A 16,706-nucleotide genomic window follows, 5' to 3' on the forward strand; every position below is an offset into this window, starting at 1 on the left:
GATGCTGGGCCCGGCAGCAGGGAGCTCTGGGAGTGGGACAGCGTGCGGCCGCCCTCCTGGGAGCGGGAAGCCCAGGGCCGCGCCCTCGCCCGCCCGCCGGCCGGCGGGGACCGGGAAGGGGTGGGGGCAGCCGCCAGGTAGACCCCGTAGGGAGCTTGCACCTGGCCCCTCCCGGTTTCTGTCCCTGGAGCCAACGTGGGGTACAGACTGTAGAAGACGTTCTATATACAGATCCCGTGGCGACCAGGAGCGGATTCTCGCCCCACGGGAGAACCTGGGAGCCTGGGTTCCCGGCGGTTACTGTCGGCTTAGGAGGCGAGGGCGACCTGTTACAATTCTCTCCAATCGCAATACACCAGGAGGACTGGTGGGACTCCGGGTTAGGGACCCGGGCGTTGCTGGAAGGGTGGGGGAGTGGTGGGCGGGTCACCATTGAGCAGAGCATGAACACTTCATAAATATTTAATAACAATATTATTATTAATACATTTTCATAATAATGGGCCGATATGTGCTCCCTGGGCATTCTCATCTGGCAAGGCCAAGGGTGCCTTGCAATCTTCACTTTAGCGTTGGGATCTCTCACGCAGCTGTGATTGGAAGCCTAAAACCTGCACAAAACAGCCTCTACTGAGGGGCAAGGGTAAATCAAAGACTGTCAGGAAGCCTTCCTGGGCAAATGAAAAAAAGCTCTTTGCAGAGATTTTATCTTTATCTGCTCATGTGCTCTGAGTCTCTGTTCTGAAAGTAGAAGGCTGGTCTTCAATTGTTCATAGACGTTTATCTCTCCTCCCCTTTCTTGGGAGTCTAAGGCAGCCAACATTGACAAGCATATCAGCGGTAGAACTTTATTTGTTCACTTGTCCGAAAAAAAATACCCACTCTGTGCCACACACTCTGAGCAATACAGATAGAACTTCCTCTGTCTTGGAGTTTCCATTCCAGTTTGGAGGGACAGGCAGATCATAAACATGAAAACAAACAAGATAATATCATGTGGGGGTGTGCGTTTGTGTGTGTGTGATAGGCTATTTCTTCTCTTCTTGAAAGTACTCCCTGGCAATTAAGAAAAAGTGAGTCAGAAGAAATTTGCTTCCCTGAGGGTTCTCTGCATTATGAAGGAACGTGGGCTAAGATAATATCCCCCTCCCCAAGATTTACTCACTATAAAGTCATAATAGTAATCTTTTACATTTTTTATAACACTTTACAATTAAAAGCATTTTTATATGCATGCTTTACTTCAATTAAAAATAATAACAGTAACATAACAAACGATTATACAATGCTTGCTGTGTGCCAGGCCCCGTCCTAAGTGACTTACATAAATGTTATCGATTTAATCCTCACAGTAACCCATGAGGTGTGTGCTATAATTTAGCCCCATTTTATAGTTAAGGAAACTGAGGCTTAGAGGGGTTACCTGAGGCAGAAGCAGTACTCAACTTGGGTCTTCTGCCTTTATGGCCCAAGCTCTTTCTGTGTCAAAATGAAGATCAGAAAGTCCACAAGAGGGAGTGAGACCTGGGAGAAACTGGCCAAGGGAGACAAGGTTTGGGATTGAGGAGCTGGACAGGCATATTAGGAAGGAGTAAGTGTGGTCAGGGTTCTTCAGAACTCAATCTTACTTCTTTAAAATCATTCTTTAAGTCACCCTAGTATTGGGAATGGGGGCAAAAAAAAATTGAAATAGGATATGTGTTTTGAGGAGAAGATAGGAAATATGAGAAAACTAAGTAATCCGATTTCTTACTTTGTATTTTCAGCTAATATTCATAACCTCCTGTTACGTACTAGGTATTATAACCTCTTGTTATGATAATAAGTGGACCTACATTCTTGGAGCTTACAGTCTAGTGGGGGAAGACACCTACTTTTTATTTTTTACATTTCATATGCTCCCTCCTATCATCCTGCCCAGAATTAATCAAGTTTGGGCATAAGAGAAAGGGAGCAGGAGGAGAAACTAAACCTAAATTTGTCCTTATTAAACAAGTCTTCACTCACATGCCTAAGATTATAAATGGTAGGTTTGAAAGGGAAAATAAAGTTATTCACTGCTTTTCAATTTTTTTCCCTTTCCCTCCCTCTGGCCCATGTGTGTGCCTAGCTGGTCTACCAACCACATAGCAAGCCATTATTTCTGCCCGTGGATCCAGGGTCTGAAGGGGAGGATCTGGAGCAGAACTGAAAGCTTCCACTTCCCAATGTGTCCTGATCCTTGGGGGCCAGAACAGTCCCCATCCGCCTTCCTCCCATTTACAGAGAGAAGGCTTGGTGTGGTGTCAGAAGGCTAGGAGTCTGGGGCAGGTAGACACACTTTGAAATTTGAATCAGCCACTGACTCTACTATGATCCTGGTCAAGTCACCTGACCTCTCCCAACTTCCATTTCCCTATAGATAAAAAATAGAGATCATAATAAGAGCATTTTACTTACATGACCTCATATTATTATAACAACCCCATAATGCTTGCCCATTTAATCATCATTTTAAAGATAAGGAAATTATGCTTCAGAAAGATTAAAGCAGTTGCCCAAGACCACAAAGCTATTTAATGGCCTAGCTGGGGCTTGAATCTAGGTTTCCTCCAAAGCCTATACCCTTATCTCTCTTTGATCCTCAACTTTTTTATCTATAAAAATGGTGATAATAATAGCTAATTGCTCTTAGTGTTCTGTACAGTAATTCTAAGGTAAGCTCTCTTATTATTTATCCCCAAGAAATCAGAAAAGTAACCTGCCCACATGTGGACAGTCACACAACTGGTCAAGCTTTAGTATGTGTTTGCTCCATGCTCTCTTGAAGTTGGTGTCAGAATTGAATATCTTACAAAATTTATCGCAACACTATTCCCATTTCAAGTATGGCAACTGAAGCATACATAGAGAGGTTAGGTCGTCTCCTAGGGCTTCACAGCTAAGAAATGCTGAAACTGAGAGACGAACCTAAGTTCTTAAGTGCTACACTAAATTGAAATGAGATAATGTATGTAAATTTTTATAATAACTGCCGTTTTCTGAACACTTATTATATGCCAGACATCAATCTAAATTTTTTAAATGCATTAATTTATTCAATTCTCACAATAGCCCTATGAAGTAGGTGCCATTACTCTCATTTTTATTGATGAGGAAACTGAGGTACAGAGGTTACATTGTATGTCCTGAGTCCCACAACTAGTAAATGTTAGAGCTGAGAATATGAAAGAAAGCTGTCTCCAGAAGGTGCTTACTGTAATACCGTGTGTAAAGGGCCTGGGTCCCAATAAACCATCAGTGATTATTATTCTTCAACAGGTGGGAAGGCAAATCTGTGTCCTGGGGCCAGAAATGGAGAAGGGTGGGAGGATATGCAGACAAGCCATCAAGCAATGACAACTTGAACGAGGTAGCAGCCCGCCTGGAGTCTGATGATTTAAGAACAGGGCAGGTAATATTTGTGTGCTAGAGGGGATGTGGTATTTCTTCGCACCAGGTACTAAAGTTGTGTGGACAGAGGTAGTAGTGATAAGAAGTGGGAAGATTCTGGGCATATTGGAAGGGAGAGCCAACAAGGATTGCTGAAGGAGTAAATGGTAGATGTAAGAGAGAAAGCAAGGGTGTTGGCAAGATTTTTGGCCTGAGCATCTGTGAAAAATAAAGGCTGCCATTTGCTGAAATGGGGAAGGCTGCATGCAGATAGAGCAAATTTGGGGGTGAAAATCAGGAGTTTGCTTTTGAATATGTTGAGTATAAGATGATGTGAGCAACCAGTAGGCTGTTGGATATGTGAGCATGAAGTTCCCAGATGAGATCCAAGCTGGAGATTTAGATTTGGTAGTTGTCAGGCTGGGGAGACCGTCTGTGGATGAGGGGAAGAGTAGATTGTCTGCCCTATTCAGCTCAGCCCCAACTATCCCTCTATACCAATCTTTTGCTTCCAGTCCTTGTGGGCCTACTTGAGTGACAGCTCTGCAGGAGGCAGGTGGGTACACAATTTAAATACAAAAGTTATATGGAACTGGAGATACTGATATCTATAAACAACCTAGCCTGAGAGAATTGCAATGTCAAAAGTTTGAAAGGTAATTTCTCATAACAAATGTGACTCTTTCATTTGAATACCGGTAATATTAATTTCAGCTCAATCAGCCATTCCTTGGAGTCAACTACCTTCACACAGAGTACCCTCTACCCCGCAAAATGAGTGTATAATGAGAAGGTATTTTACACCTCGAAAACCTCAACTACATTAAATGTTAACGGAGTGACTAAAACCACAGAAATGAGTCTGAATTAAAAGTCTGAATCCCATGTAAATTCCATTTTCCTCTACATGGCACAAGATTCTTATACATAAAATTTCATGTCTGAAACACATGCTCCTCTAGAACTAGGGGAAAGGAACACACAAAACTTCATTGAGAATCCCTTCTGTGGATCCTCCACCATTCTCTGCTCATCCACAGTGACATTTAAACATACTGTATTATAGTTACCTTTTTATTTCCTTGACTCCCTTATTAGACTGTAGAATTCTTGACGAAGCTGGGAAATGTGTTTTTCCCACACTGTTTCCCCAACACCTAGAGCATAGAAGCCGCTGAAATATTTGTCAAATAAACAAAGGACAAAGCATTTCAGGATTTTTCCTACTAGGATCTCAGGCAATCCTAGGGTGTTCTGATCTGTTTACAATTTCCCAGTGCTCCTCCTGGATGTCTTGGAACATCGCCCTAAGCCCAAAGCAGTTCCCAAAGAAGAATGATAAGTGGAACCAGGTCCTCTAACTCATCTCAGTCCGCTCTGCTGAGAGTCCTGGATGGTCCTGGATCTCTGGATTTTCAGGCCGTAGGCAAATGCTTCAGCACTCTCAGTTCTTTCTCTCCCCGAGATTTCCTGTGTTTTAGATGTTAGCACAGGAAGGCTGGGGTAAGTGAGTCATCCGTTAGCCAAGCAAGGTGCCATGCCAGGTTTGCTTCAGGAGTTTTTCAAACTCAAAGAGAAAGAAGGCAAAAGAGGAGGCTCTGAGTGGGCCCTGGCTCCCTTCCAGGATTTAATGAGAATTGCACAAATTATTTTTACTATTATTTAAAATGTTTAATAGTTTTAAAAAATCTTTTCTTTGAGAAATTTATTCAAAATGCTAAATTTTCATTTTAGAACTTGGTTTATATTTATATAACAGAGTGCCCTAAATTGACGTTCGTCAGGATACCTTTCTCTAAGCCCTAGTGGTTTCTTCTCTTATCTTTAAAATGTATTAAGTAGCTTTTTATTACATTGTGATTCTCAAAGATATTCAAGAAAAACATGATGACTAAAACATCTACAAATTCTTCTTCATTTCTGTTATAGTGTAGCAGTTTATCGTCTAACTAACAGTGGTCTAACTGAGTAAAACTGAGTTTCTTGTTCTCGGATATAGCTGACTGTAACTCATAAAGCAACAACTGGCTACAACTTAACCACTTCTTCATTAACAACTGTAGCTGAGACAGGTCATTCTTTGACCTATACATTTTGACTACTGTAATTTTGGCCTCTGAAGAAGGTCTTCTTTCTCTTCAACCTGCTTTACCAATTTTGCCTTTTCTTCATTTAATTCTTGTTTGGAAAGCTTCTGATTCACAAAAACATTTTGGAGACCACTGCATGACCCACTACCAAGTGATTTAGGTTCACGTGCATTGACATTTTTGAATATATTTTTCGAATATATATTTTCTTCAAATTCACTGTCTACATGTTAAAATTATTCTTTAAATTCTAGTTTTCTTCTGTTGAAGATGCTGGTTTCTCTGAAAAGTTCTGATTGTTTTCTTCATTTTCTAAGACGTTTTACCATTCTGTAACAAGGATTAAATGAAGTTCTTATTTTCCTTGAATCGTTTTCTAAGTGTTACTAATAAGTTGCTTTTCGGAACTACTCGTATGGGGAGGTGGTGGATTAGCACAGGCCTGTGGAGTGCTGGGTAAAGTCACAGCTGAGTCTGATGGACTTTCCATCTTGGAAATCAAATCTTGGTTTATCTGTCACTGAGCCATCCCCAGAGAGTGCAGAAAGCCCATACAATGGAATATTATCGAGCTATAAAAAGGAATGAAGTACTGGTATATGCTACAACATGGATGAACCTTGAAAACATTCTGCTGAGTAAATGAAGCCAGACACATATTGTAGGATTCCATTTATAGGAAATATCAAGAATAGGCAAATCCATAGAGACAAAGCAGATTGCCAGGGACTGAGGGTGGCAGGAAAAGGGTATGGGATTTCCCTTGGGGATGATGAAAATGCTCTGGAACGAATAGTGGTGATGGTTGCACAACATTATGAGTGTGCTAAATTCCACTGAATTTTATATTTGTAAATGGTTAAAATGGTGAATTTTATGTTATATGGATTTTATCTCATTCAGTAAAAACACACAAAAAAGAAAACAAACAAATGACCCTGGGATGGCAGAGGGAGAGAAAGGGGAAAGTGGAGAATCTAGAACATTTCTCTGAGCTTTGTTTCCTCATCTATATGGTGAAAATAATGCCCCTGCCCCCAGCTGCTATGAATGATACATGAGTGTTACCTAAAATGCTTAGCAGAGTAGGCGCTCAAATGTTAATTGTCTTCTTTTCTATATAAGTGTTTAAACCTATTTGTCCCCTTTATTACCTTTATTTCTTTTGACTGTATGGTTTGTGGCTCCAGCCAGACAGCCTGTTCTTACAAGGGCTTCTCCCACTCCTCACTGCATTTGTCAGACTACTCTACCATCTAGGATGTTGTCCTGCCTCCAGTGTGAAAGGCCAGTATGATCCTTGAGCCATTGCCACGGAATCACCTAAGGGGTGATTCTGTGGGCCCCACGTGCTGAATTGGACTCTCTGAGGATATTTGATCCAGAGGAAGCTGGGGGGATCTGTGTTTTTTAGTAAGTGCTCCAGGTGATGATCATGCACTTTAAAGTTTGAGACTACTGTTTTAATTTATTCCTGTCTTTACCATCCCTTCCAGGAAGTCTGCTCAGACTCCTCCCTTGAGAAGCACTCTGATACCCAGTGTGCTCCTTATCCACATCTGAGGTTCTGAGTCAGAGTCAGACTCTGGGTCAGGGTCACCTTGGGTCACCTTGGGTTCTGCTGAGTCTGCTCTCTCCCAGTGGACTCAGGAACGCCCAGGGACAGATGCCTGGCCCTCTCTTTCCTCTTGTTACCCTGGTGTATGTTCTCCTAGGACACTTTAAAATCCTTAGAATCCTGTTTCATTTATTTCTACAAATATTTGGGAGAACTTAGCTTCTCTCTCTTCCTACCATTCTACTTCCAACTTTTTGAGATGGTATAGAAATTGTATTACTGTCACATCAGCCTTTGCTTTTCCTATCTCATTTCACTCCACAGGATGTGCTAGGTGTGGGTTGACCCCAACCCCACCCTGACAAGTGACCATGGATCCAGGAGCTGGCCCAGAGTCATCTCTGACTGTCAATGAGCAGGTATCTTCCGGGTCAGGTGGGAGAGTGAGGGTAATGGACCAAGTGGTGTGGGCAAGTAGGAAGACCCCACAGAGCCCCTCATTGTTTCTTACCAAACTTCACGGTCACTTCACCTATCCAGATGTAGTTGCCAGTTAGGGTTTCTCAGAGGCTGAGTTTGGGGATTTAAGCTATGACTAAAAAGTGAAATTAAAATGTGCAAATATGTATAAGCTTACATGGGGAAAGATTTGGACATCAGGACATTGCTTATATATTTTTTCTAATTTTTCTACAATGACCATTTAATACTTATGTAGTTTTTAAAGGGAGAAAAAGATTAATATTTCCTAAAATGTAATTGGAGTGAAGTCTCTCATAGGTCAAGTTCGAGTGAAAAAGGCAACTGCTTTGGGGGGTTTATTTCACTCCAGCTCCCTAGATGGATCACATTGTCACTTTTTCCAGCCGAGGCTCTGGCTGGATCCAATTTTCAGGCTTAAGGAGTGTGTCGTGGGAGTGGTTTCAGGCACAGGCCAAGTGCAGGGGAGGCCCGACACAGAGCTTTTTAACGTACAGTGTTCTTGATTCTTGAATGGCCCAATTGGAAGCATTTCAGTGCTGCAGGTAAAGAGCTGAATGCTGGCTGTTTGAGCAGGGAAAGAAGATCAAGTGTTCTGAGGAGGCCCAGGGACCGCCTGCATCACTGGGACATGCAGGCTATCTTCAAGGTCAGAGCTGGCCCACAGCAGATGGCACAACTGGAGCCATAGGCTCACAGGGCACAAGCTCCAGTCCAGGGGGATGGGGTGAGAGGCTGCGTCTTCAGGATTCCTGACCCTTGTTTAAGGAAATTAGCTTGCAGGGAAATCTTGGCCTTTACCCTAGAGTTTTGGAAATAAAGAAATTATGAGCTGAAAAAGTTACTCAACATTATGGAGCATCTGTTTTCCACCCATTTACCTTTGAGGGAACTTCTATAAGGTTTCAGGAGACGTAAAGTGGGATTTGCTTGTTGGCCCAGCTTAAGCTGTGGATACTGTGTTAGGGGCCCTCACAGCCATACACCAGTGTCCTAGAGGCCAAAGGACATCCTTGCAAGGCTGTGGGATAGGCCATTTCCCACTCCCTGAACCGAGTCTATGAGAGGGAGCAAATATAAATATTCCCAAGTGGTCTGGCTCAATGGGACTTTTTCCAGCTTGTGTCAGGCCCTTCCCCCTGCCCCCCGGGCCTACTTTCTCCTAGCAGCAAATTCTCTGGAATCAAGGAGCTGCAGCTTGCCCCAAGCTCTGGAATTCTCACAGAGCACACAGTCGCTGGGACAGGAGGTCTTCATCCTGAGGTGCCATTTCCTCTCTCCCCCAACCATACCCAGAGCTCTGGTTCCCAGGGAGGTCTATATCATCCCCTCTCCCAGCAGTGATTCCTGTCCTCTGTTTGCAGGTCATCGTGATGTCAGGCCATGAGACCATCCGTGTGCTGGAAGTTGGGGTGGATGCCCACATCCCTGCTGAGGAGGAGGGCAAAGGACTGGAGGGTGTGGCCAGCGATGGCTCCCAGAGCAGAGGTCCGGCTGAAGCCAATGTACCTGCTGACGAAGCTGGGCCAGACAACCCAGACTCCTCTGCAGAGGCAACTGGTACGAGCCCATTCCTCCCATCTGGCACTGCTCCACCTGAGAGCCTTTCTGTGGTTCCCTGGGGAGTCAGCATAAGTCCCTGGGGCCTAGGTGGCTTTAGAGTTTTATCATCTTCCTTTCTACGGGACAGCCTCTGGCCACAACTTATACTTCCAGTCAACTTCTAGGGCTATCCTGTACTCTTTGTCTCTGGAACTTTAGTTCTGGTTTCAGTCACTTCCGGACCTAAACTGGGATGAGTCAGGGTGAGATGAAAGGAGAGTGGCAGAGCTCAGCTCAGGGATTGAATTAACCTCAGAGAAGATTCATAATCAATAATATTATGATAACCATACATGATGTTAGATGGGTACTAGATTTATCAGGGTGATCACTTCATAAGTTATATAAATGTCTAATCGCTATGATGTATGCCTGAAACTAATATAATATTGTATGTCAACTGTAATTGAAAAATTTTTTTCTTTTAATTTTTAGAAAGGAAAAAGAGAGGAGAGGTTACTTGCCTCCACCCCAGACATTCTGATTCAGTAAGCCCAGACTAGGGCCTTGAAATCTATGCCCAGCCAGTATTAAGAGCCCACTGATCTGGTCTAATACCCATCATCCAATACTTAGACTCCTTTTAATGCCTCACCATATATTAAATAATAACCCCTCTCCTCATTGTTGTGTAGCTTTGAAGAGGCTTCCTGATGTGGGTCCCCAATACCTCACTAAATTAAGGCAGCAAGAGGAAGTTATGACCTGGCTGCAAAGCTTCCGTTCACAGAAAATTCCTTTAGAAGTTCATGGAAGCTGCTCTTCCAGACTTCAGACCTCAGGGACTGGCCGAGAATAGCTGCTTGACTCAGACAGCCACTGTGATCCTGAATGTGGCAAAGATATGTCCAATTTTCAGGGACCGTCATTTCAAGGACCGTACCCTGAAGAATCTTTGCCCCTTCCCCAAGCCAGCACCTGTATCCAAAAAGTGTCCTGAGGTGGGGTGAGCAATTATGCAGTTGCTAGATGAGCCAAGGGAAGCTGCTCCCATTGATTCTAGCTCCTTCCTTCCCTGACACATGTTCACTTTAGGCCCCTCTACTTACTATGTCATTGGTCACAGTATCCTATAAAGCCAGGAAATGAGAGACTGGTATCCACCTGTTTAGGCCTACATTTTCTTCATTTAAATGTGGGAAAAGACAGGCTTACCTCCTAGGTCTGGCACAAGGCTTTCTAGCCTCCTCTTCTCCCTACCAGTAGCATTTCAAAAGTTACTTGCTGGGCCAGGAGAAGCCAGTGATTGGTCTCCAGTTATGCAAAAACACAATATGGGGCTGAGAATTGCCAGTTCAAGCTACAGACAAGACAGTCCAGTCCCGTGACCCCTCTGCTCACACCAGGCTCACTCCTTGTCCTTCTTTCTCTCATTGCCATGTGAAGTGAAGCCACTCCCAGGAATCCCTTTGAGCCCTGCCCCGGCTGTCACCACCTTCAGCCAAGCCCCAAGCCAGCCTCAGACTTCTCAGACCCTGACATCACTGGCTGTACAAGCTGCCCCCCAGGTAAGAGCCACCCAGGGAGCTGGACAGAGAACAATGGGCAAGAGCAAGGCATAGGACTGCCAAGATGGGGTAGCCATGGGATCTGGGAACTTCACGAGGCAGCACAGGGAAGGGGCAGTGGCTCGAGGGAGGGAATCCCCTACTAGGCACCCCTGGCCTCTCCCCTGCCCCAGATTAGGCCCACTGAGAAAAGTAGATGTTATTTGCCAGGTAATCTCCTTGGGTCTAGCAAGGGTTGTAGAGAGCGCATTAACTCTTCATGCCTCAGGCTTTTCTGTTTCTCTAATGGCTAAATGAGTGGATACACTTGTCAGCCCATCTAGTGGATGCCTGAAAGAGTTAATGCACTATTCACAGAGTTCTCGTTTAGAGCCAGGGGACAGCCCTGGCAAAGTTAGAAGCTGCCTCCAGGATCCTCCAGGAGTACTGAGCTCCCTGAGACCTTTCGCTATATGCACAGATCTCCTAGGCATCCATTAAAGGTAGCGTTAATCGGAAATTCCCAGAGGCCTCTGTCGGCTCTTGACCACTTGGTTCCATCACCCCCTTGCTTCCTGGCCACAAAACACCGGTCCTGTGGGCAAGGGCCCAGGGAAGGCCTGGGAGGCAGCAGACTGTAGTGGAAGAGGCCCGTACACACTTTACTGTCCTGTGAACAGGGCCAGGCCCTGTCCTTGCTTTGAGATGCTTCTCTGAAGGCAGGATAGTCCGATCTAGGCACCCCTTTCAGGGTTGGACCTCTGGCCAGGGCGTATCTCTTCCCCCACTTCATGCGGCCTTTTCCCCACTGCCTCAGAATGCTTTGTTTGTGCTCAACTGGGTCTGAGAGACCCAGTGTTTGCGCTATCAATGTTGATTTTTTTATTTTTTCTTTTCTTTTTGAAATCTTGTTTGCTTTTGCAGGTCTTGACTCAGGAAAACTTAGCCACAGTTCTGACAGGAGTTATGGTTCCAGCAGGGGCAGTTACTCAACCTCTTCTTATCCCCATCAGTATTGCAGGTCAAGTGGCTGGTCAGCAGGGGCTGGCCGTGTGGACAATTCCTACAGCAACCGTGGCTGCCCTCCCAGGACTGACCGCTACTTCTCCTACGGGGGGAATTTTCAAGCCACCTTTAGCCAGTCTCCAAGGTAACGGCAACTCTCCCCAGGACTGCACCAGGCCCCTCACCACCCTACACTACCATTCCTGCACACGGGCTTGCCATGTTGGACTCAGAACCTGCAGCTCGCCCAGGGCAACAGCCTTGGAGTTTGGATCCAGTGTCCCAGGCACCCAGCCACAGAGACGCTGCACCAACTCAGGACTCTAGGCGATGACACCACGCTGGCCCAGCAGGCCTCTCTTACTTCAACCAACTGTCTGAGACTGCCCCTCTCCCCCCACGCCAGAATTCACCCCATGACCAGCCTCCTGAGAAGGACTGCAAGAAGATTCAGCTTCTGGTTTTGAACCTACACATCTCCAGGCCCAAGGGAGGGGGGATGAGAGAAGTTGGCATGTGCTGCCCCCTGCAAGGATCAAGGGAATCAGCTGCCTGTCCCCGCTCTGCCCCACTGCCCCAACCCCCTCTCATTCTTGTGCCAGATCCCTTGGGATTGGAGCTGCTCTGGGCTGCAACTAGGCATTTGAGCACCTTTGTCTCTGCCTTGCTCCATAGCAGCTGCTGTGCTGAATACCGCCCTTCCGGCACCCGTACAAGCTGCCCCACCGGTACAGGCCTCCTCGCCCGCCCAGCCCCGGCCACCAGCTCAGCCCCAGACGCTGTTCCAGACCCCTCCGCTGCTGCAGACCACGCCTGCCATTCTACCGCAGCCCACTGCTGCCACCGCTACTGCCCCCACCCCCAAGCCAGTGGATACCCCCCCACAGATCACCGTCCATCCTGCAGGCTTCGCATTTAGCCCGGGAATCGTAAGCCGCTGCCCTCACCCAGGGATGAACTGAATCTTGGGCCAAGGGTGGAACTGACAGGGGAGGAAGGAGGTGGAGGACCAGCCCCCTGAATATGGCTCTTTTCCAACACGTCAACGGAGATGGGCTCCCTCTGAAGCCTTCTCCTTGCAGCTGCCAATCCGTCCATCTCAAACAAGAGCAGACAACTTCTGCCAAGAGGGCTGGGCAAATTCTCCAGAACCTGAACCACTGGACCAGCCTTAGAGGGTGGGATGATGTCTGGGGACTGCAAACTTGTGAGCTGTCACTAAGGTGGAGCTAGAGGCTCACAGACCTGTGCCAATGTTGGTCCAATGTGGCTCCTGGCTTGGCAGTGGAGTTGTTAGATGTGGCCAAAATCACATCAGCTACTCCTGTCTAGCCCTTCTACCCTCCTAGGCCTAGCCTGAAAGATTAGCCAGAGTTACTCTTCCATGGCCGTGGCCCATCCTTCCCGGCTGACCCCCTGCAACCCCTAGCCCTAGATACTATTCAGCTAGTGGACATGGGCCTGCAGCCCACATTCATATCTGCCCCACATCCCTACCTCCCCACCCCAATGCCCTGAGCCCTCTTCACTCTGCCTTGGGCTCTTTCCTGTCCCTCAGCCTCTGAGCAAGATTCTTCTTCCACCCACAGATCAGTGCTGCTTCCATTGGGGGGCAGACTCAGATCCTGGGCTCCCTCACCACCACTCCAGTCATTGCCAACGCCATTCCCAGCATGCCAGGGATCAGCAGTCAGATCCTCACCAACGCTCAGGGGCAGGCAAGTGGTCAAAGCCAGGGTTGAGGGGTGGCAGCTGTGGAAAAGCTAGCTGGGGGGGCCAGAACTTGGGCTGAAGGTCATAGAAATTTAAACAGGGTGTCAGGCTGCTGTTCATATCTCCTGTATGGCAACTCTCTGCTGATGCTGAAGCCAGGCAGGGGTATAGCCACCACTCTGCCTTAGAGGTGCCCACTCTAGTTGAGGTGAGCACCCACTTCATTTATGGAGCATCCACTTTGTGGCCAGGCTCTTGCTAGGTGTTTTCTCATACACTATCTCACTTCGTTTTGAGTACAAATTTATTAGGCGGAGATTTTTATTCCCACTTTTTACGGGAGAAGACTGAGGTTCAGAGAAATTAAGCCACAGAGCTAAACTGTGGCAGGGTGAGGATTCACGTCCAGGTCTGCTGACTCCACACACCGACTTATTTTGGCTCCATCACAGCTCTGGAGATAGAATAAAGGAAACAGCTCTTAGAGTGCGAATCCTTCACTTTACTGAGGAAGAAATTAAGGCCCAGAAGGGTTAAGTGATTCATCTAAGTCCCTTCCTCTGCCAGTGTAGAGAGTTGGGTTGGGGGAGCTGGACACTGCCCTCACCTTTAGGGTCCCTGCCTTGTTTCCTCCCAGGTTATTGGAACACTTCCGTGGGTAGTGAACTCAGCTAGCGTGGCAGCCCCAGCACCAGCGCAAAGCCTGCAGGTCCAGGCTGTGACCCCCCAGCTGCTGTTGAACGCCCAGGGCCAGGTGATCGCGACCCTAGCCAGCAGCCCCCTGCCTCCACCTGTGGCTGTCCGGAAGCCCAGCACACCTGAGTCCCCTGCTAAGAGTGAGGTACCAGGGCTGGGGTGGGGGGTGGGGGCAGGCTGTACTATCTGGCATGGGCTGCCTGTCTCCAGATTGCAGGCAGGACAAGATTATTTTCTGAAGCCCATGGGAAAGCAGAGAATCTCCCAAAAGTGAGGGTAGGTTCCAGGGTAGAAAGCCCATGTGAGTCACACATGTTCTGCCCAGGGAAACAGCATCCCCCCCATCCCTCTTCCACATACACCCAAAACGTGTCTGTGTGCCCTCAGAGGCCAGTGCTATTCTGAGAAGGTCAGGAAGGAGGTGGTCAAAGTAAACCGGGCCTTAATCAGCTCCAGGGTGAACAAACTGCCAGAAAAGCCCTAGGAGGTTAGTTCTGCATCCCCTCCCTCTTCCCGCTTCATCCTTCCACCCCTCCACTCTGCACTGTGGCTTTGATTATTCATTTGTTTGTTTATTCTAGGAGCAGTTTTTGAGGGCTTACTATATATCAGGTGCTGAAGATATAGAGATGAATAAGATGCCCTTCCTAGCCTTAGGTAGCCCAGCATTGAAAGCAATTACAAGGCAGCCTGACAAAGACTATGATAGGGGCATGATAAGGGAACCCAGAGAAGGGAGCTATCGACAGACTGGGGATCACTGAACTAATCTAGAGGGATGAGTTGGATGAGAGAGTATGCTACCTTTAGGAAATCGCAAGAAGTATAGCACTCCAGAGCAGGGGTTCTCAAACCTGAGTGTGTGTCAGAAGCACCTGGAGGGCAAGACTCCCAGGCTGCAACCCAAAGTTTCTTATTCAGTAGGTCTGAGGAGGGGCCCAAGAATTCCCCTTTCTAAGAAGTTCCCAGCTAATATTGAAGCCCAAGGTTCTCAAATGTGATATGCTGCTTCTCAGCTTGTGAATAACCTCTAAGCCTCATCTATAAAACAGAGATTGTAAGAGGACCAACTGCAGAAGGTTATGAGTGTTAAAAGATATATTACACATAGGCAATTAACACTCTGGTACACAGAAAGCACTTGAAAAACGGTGTTTTATTATCACTATTATTAGCTAGTGAAGTGTCGTGGGGGAGTTCTTAGCAGAGAAATAGCTGATTAGATTAGCATGAAAAAAAATTCCCTTTGTTATCCAGGGATAACAAGAATGGACTGTGGTGAGACCTGAGTCGTTAAGGAGACAGCTTAAACAGTTCTAGCAAGAGACAAGGCACTCTGCACTAAGGCTAAGGCCCTGGGAAAGGAGAGGAAATGGACTTGAGAGCTATCAGGAGGTAGAATTCAGGGAACAGGACCCATCCTAGAGGAAATTTGAACTTTTCAGGAACCTCTTTAAAAAAAAAATACTAAAAATACTAATTTCATTTATTTATAGTTTCTTTTGATTATAAATGATAAATGATTTTTATAAAAATTCGAAGATTATGTGTAATGTAAAAAAGTAAAAATCTCTTCTAATTCCACACCCAGAGATGACTTCTGTTGACAACTTGCTTTATATGCCTCACGATTTTTCCCTGGAAATTCATATGTATTTTTTAAAGAAATTATTCCATAAAACTTTTTTCCACCTGATTTTTTTTTTTCCACTTAGCACTATGACTCAGTTCTTTCCATGTCAGTAGTTAAGAGATGACTTTACTCTTTTTAATGGCTGCACAGTATCTCTTTTTAGGGGGGTCCCAGATGTCATTCGCTGGTTCCTTATTAATGGACACTTGGGGCCTGGGAAGCTCTAGAATCAGATTTCTCCTTGAGGGCAGAGATTTGAAAGCAGTTATCCTAAGGGCAGACACTTGTTGGAGCTTTGACCAAGTATACTGAAGCTTTCTGAGCCTCTGACCTTCCTGTTTCACAGGTGGCTACGAGACTCTAGCTTGGTGGGTCAAGTTGTTGTGCTTATTTTGGAGGTCATTATCATTGGGCGGGTGTTGATAGGTAGCTTTTAGTTTTGCTTTTTGATAGGACACAGGTAGGAGTGTGCTGAGTGAATGTAAATTCATGCCCATTTTGGCCCTGCCTCTGGTCCATGCAGGGACTCCGACCCCCTGAGGTGGGCAGGTGGGCAATAGGGGCTTGTTGGCTCTCTTCTTATAGATGCAACCCATCCAGCCCACGCCAGCCGTGCCCCAGCCTGCTGTGGTCATCGCCAGCCCAGCCCCAGCGGCCAAGCCATCTGCCTCTGCTCCCATCCCAATTACCTGCTCAGAGACGCCCACTGTCAGCCAGTTGGTGTCCAGTAAGTGGCTCCTGGAGGAGGTTGTGGAGAAGGGGAGAGGCATTTATTCGGACACCTGACCTCTTTAGAAGCTGCTCTCCTTAATAGACTTCCTGGAGTTTAAACTGAAAGGATAAATACCCAATGCCAGGGACTGGCTTTCTTATTCCCACTCCTACTGAGCTGGATTCTAGGCATGATGATAGTGGAGGCACTTCTCTGAGAAGCCTAGCCATTGGCTGTCTCTCCTGTGATCTCTCACCTGGTATTTGAGGAATGCGTATGGCCAACAGATGTGCTTGGAGGCCAGGAGTAGGGAGAATGG

General features: G+C 46.5%; 1 protein-coding gene and 1 pseudogene across 6 annotated transcripts in view; one reads left to right on the forward strand and one right to left on the reverse strand.

Annotated features, from left to right (window-relative positions):
• Window positions 1–428: 428 nt before the first annotated feature.
• Window positions 429–16,706, forward strand: part of POU6F1 (POU class 6 homeobox 1) — a 21,788-nt gene continuing 5,510 nt past the window's right edge. Inside the window, exons 1-11 of one of the 6 annotated variants that reach the window (XM_025045460.1) lie at window positions 429–3,433; window positions 3,927–3,967; window positions 7,384–7,478; window positions 8,709–8,802; window positions 8,904–9,099; window positions 10,528–10,649; window positions 11,553–11,778; window positions 12,309–12,562; window positions 13,223–13,351; window positions 13,984–14,187; window positions 16,261–16,402. In XM_025045460.1, coding sequence (XP_024901228.1) covers window positions 7,471–7,478; window positions 8,709–8,802; window positions 8,904–9,099; window positions 10,528–10,649; window positions 11,553–11,778; window positions 12,309–12,562; window positions 13,223–13,351; window positions 13,984–14,187; window positions 16,261–16,402 — 1,375 coding nt within the window. In that variant the 5' untranslated portion in view covers window positions 429–3,433; window positions 3,927–3,967; window positions 7,384–7,470. Of the gene's footprint in view, window positions 3,434–3,926; window positions 3,968–7,383; window positions 7,479–8,708; window positions 8,803–8,880; window positions 9,100–10,527; window positions 10,650–11,552; window positions 11,779–12,308; window positions 12,563–13,222; window positions 13,352–13,983; window positions 14,188–16,260; window positions 16,403–16,706 lie in introns of those variants that run through there. The other 5 variants (XM_015588529.2, XM_015588527.2, XM_025045477.1 and 2 more) reach the window with 5 other exon arrangements.
• Window positions 3,975–6,348, reverse strand: LOC102894530 (annotated as a pseudogene).

Source organism: Pteropus alecto, unplaced genomic scaffold (genome assembly GCF_000325575.1).
Source record: "Pteropus alecto unplaced genomic scaffold, ASM32557v1 scaffold220, whole genome shotgun sequence".
Lineage (NCBI taxonomy): Eukaryota > Metazoa > Chordata > Mammalia > Chiroptera > Pteropodidae > Pteropus > Pteropus alecto.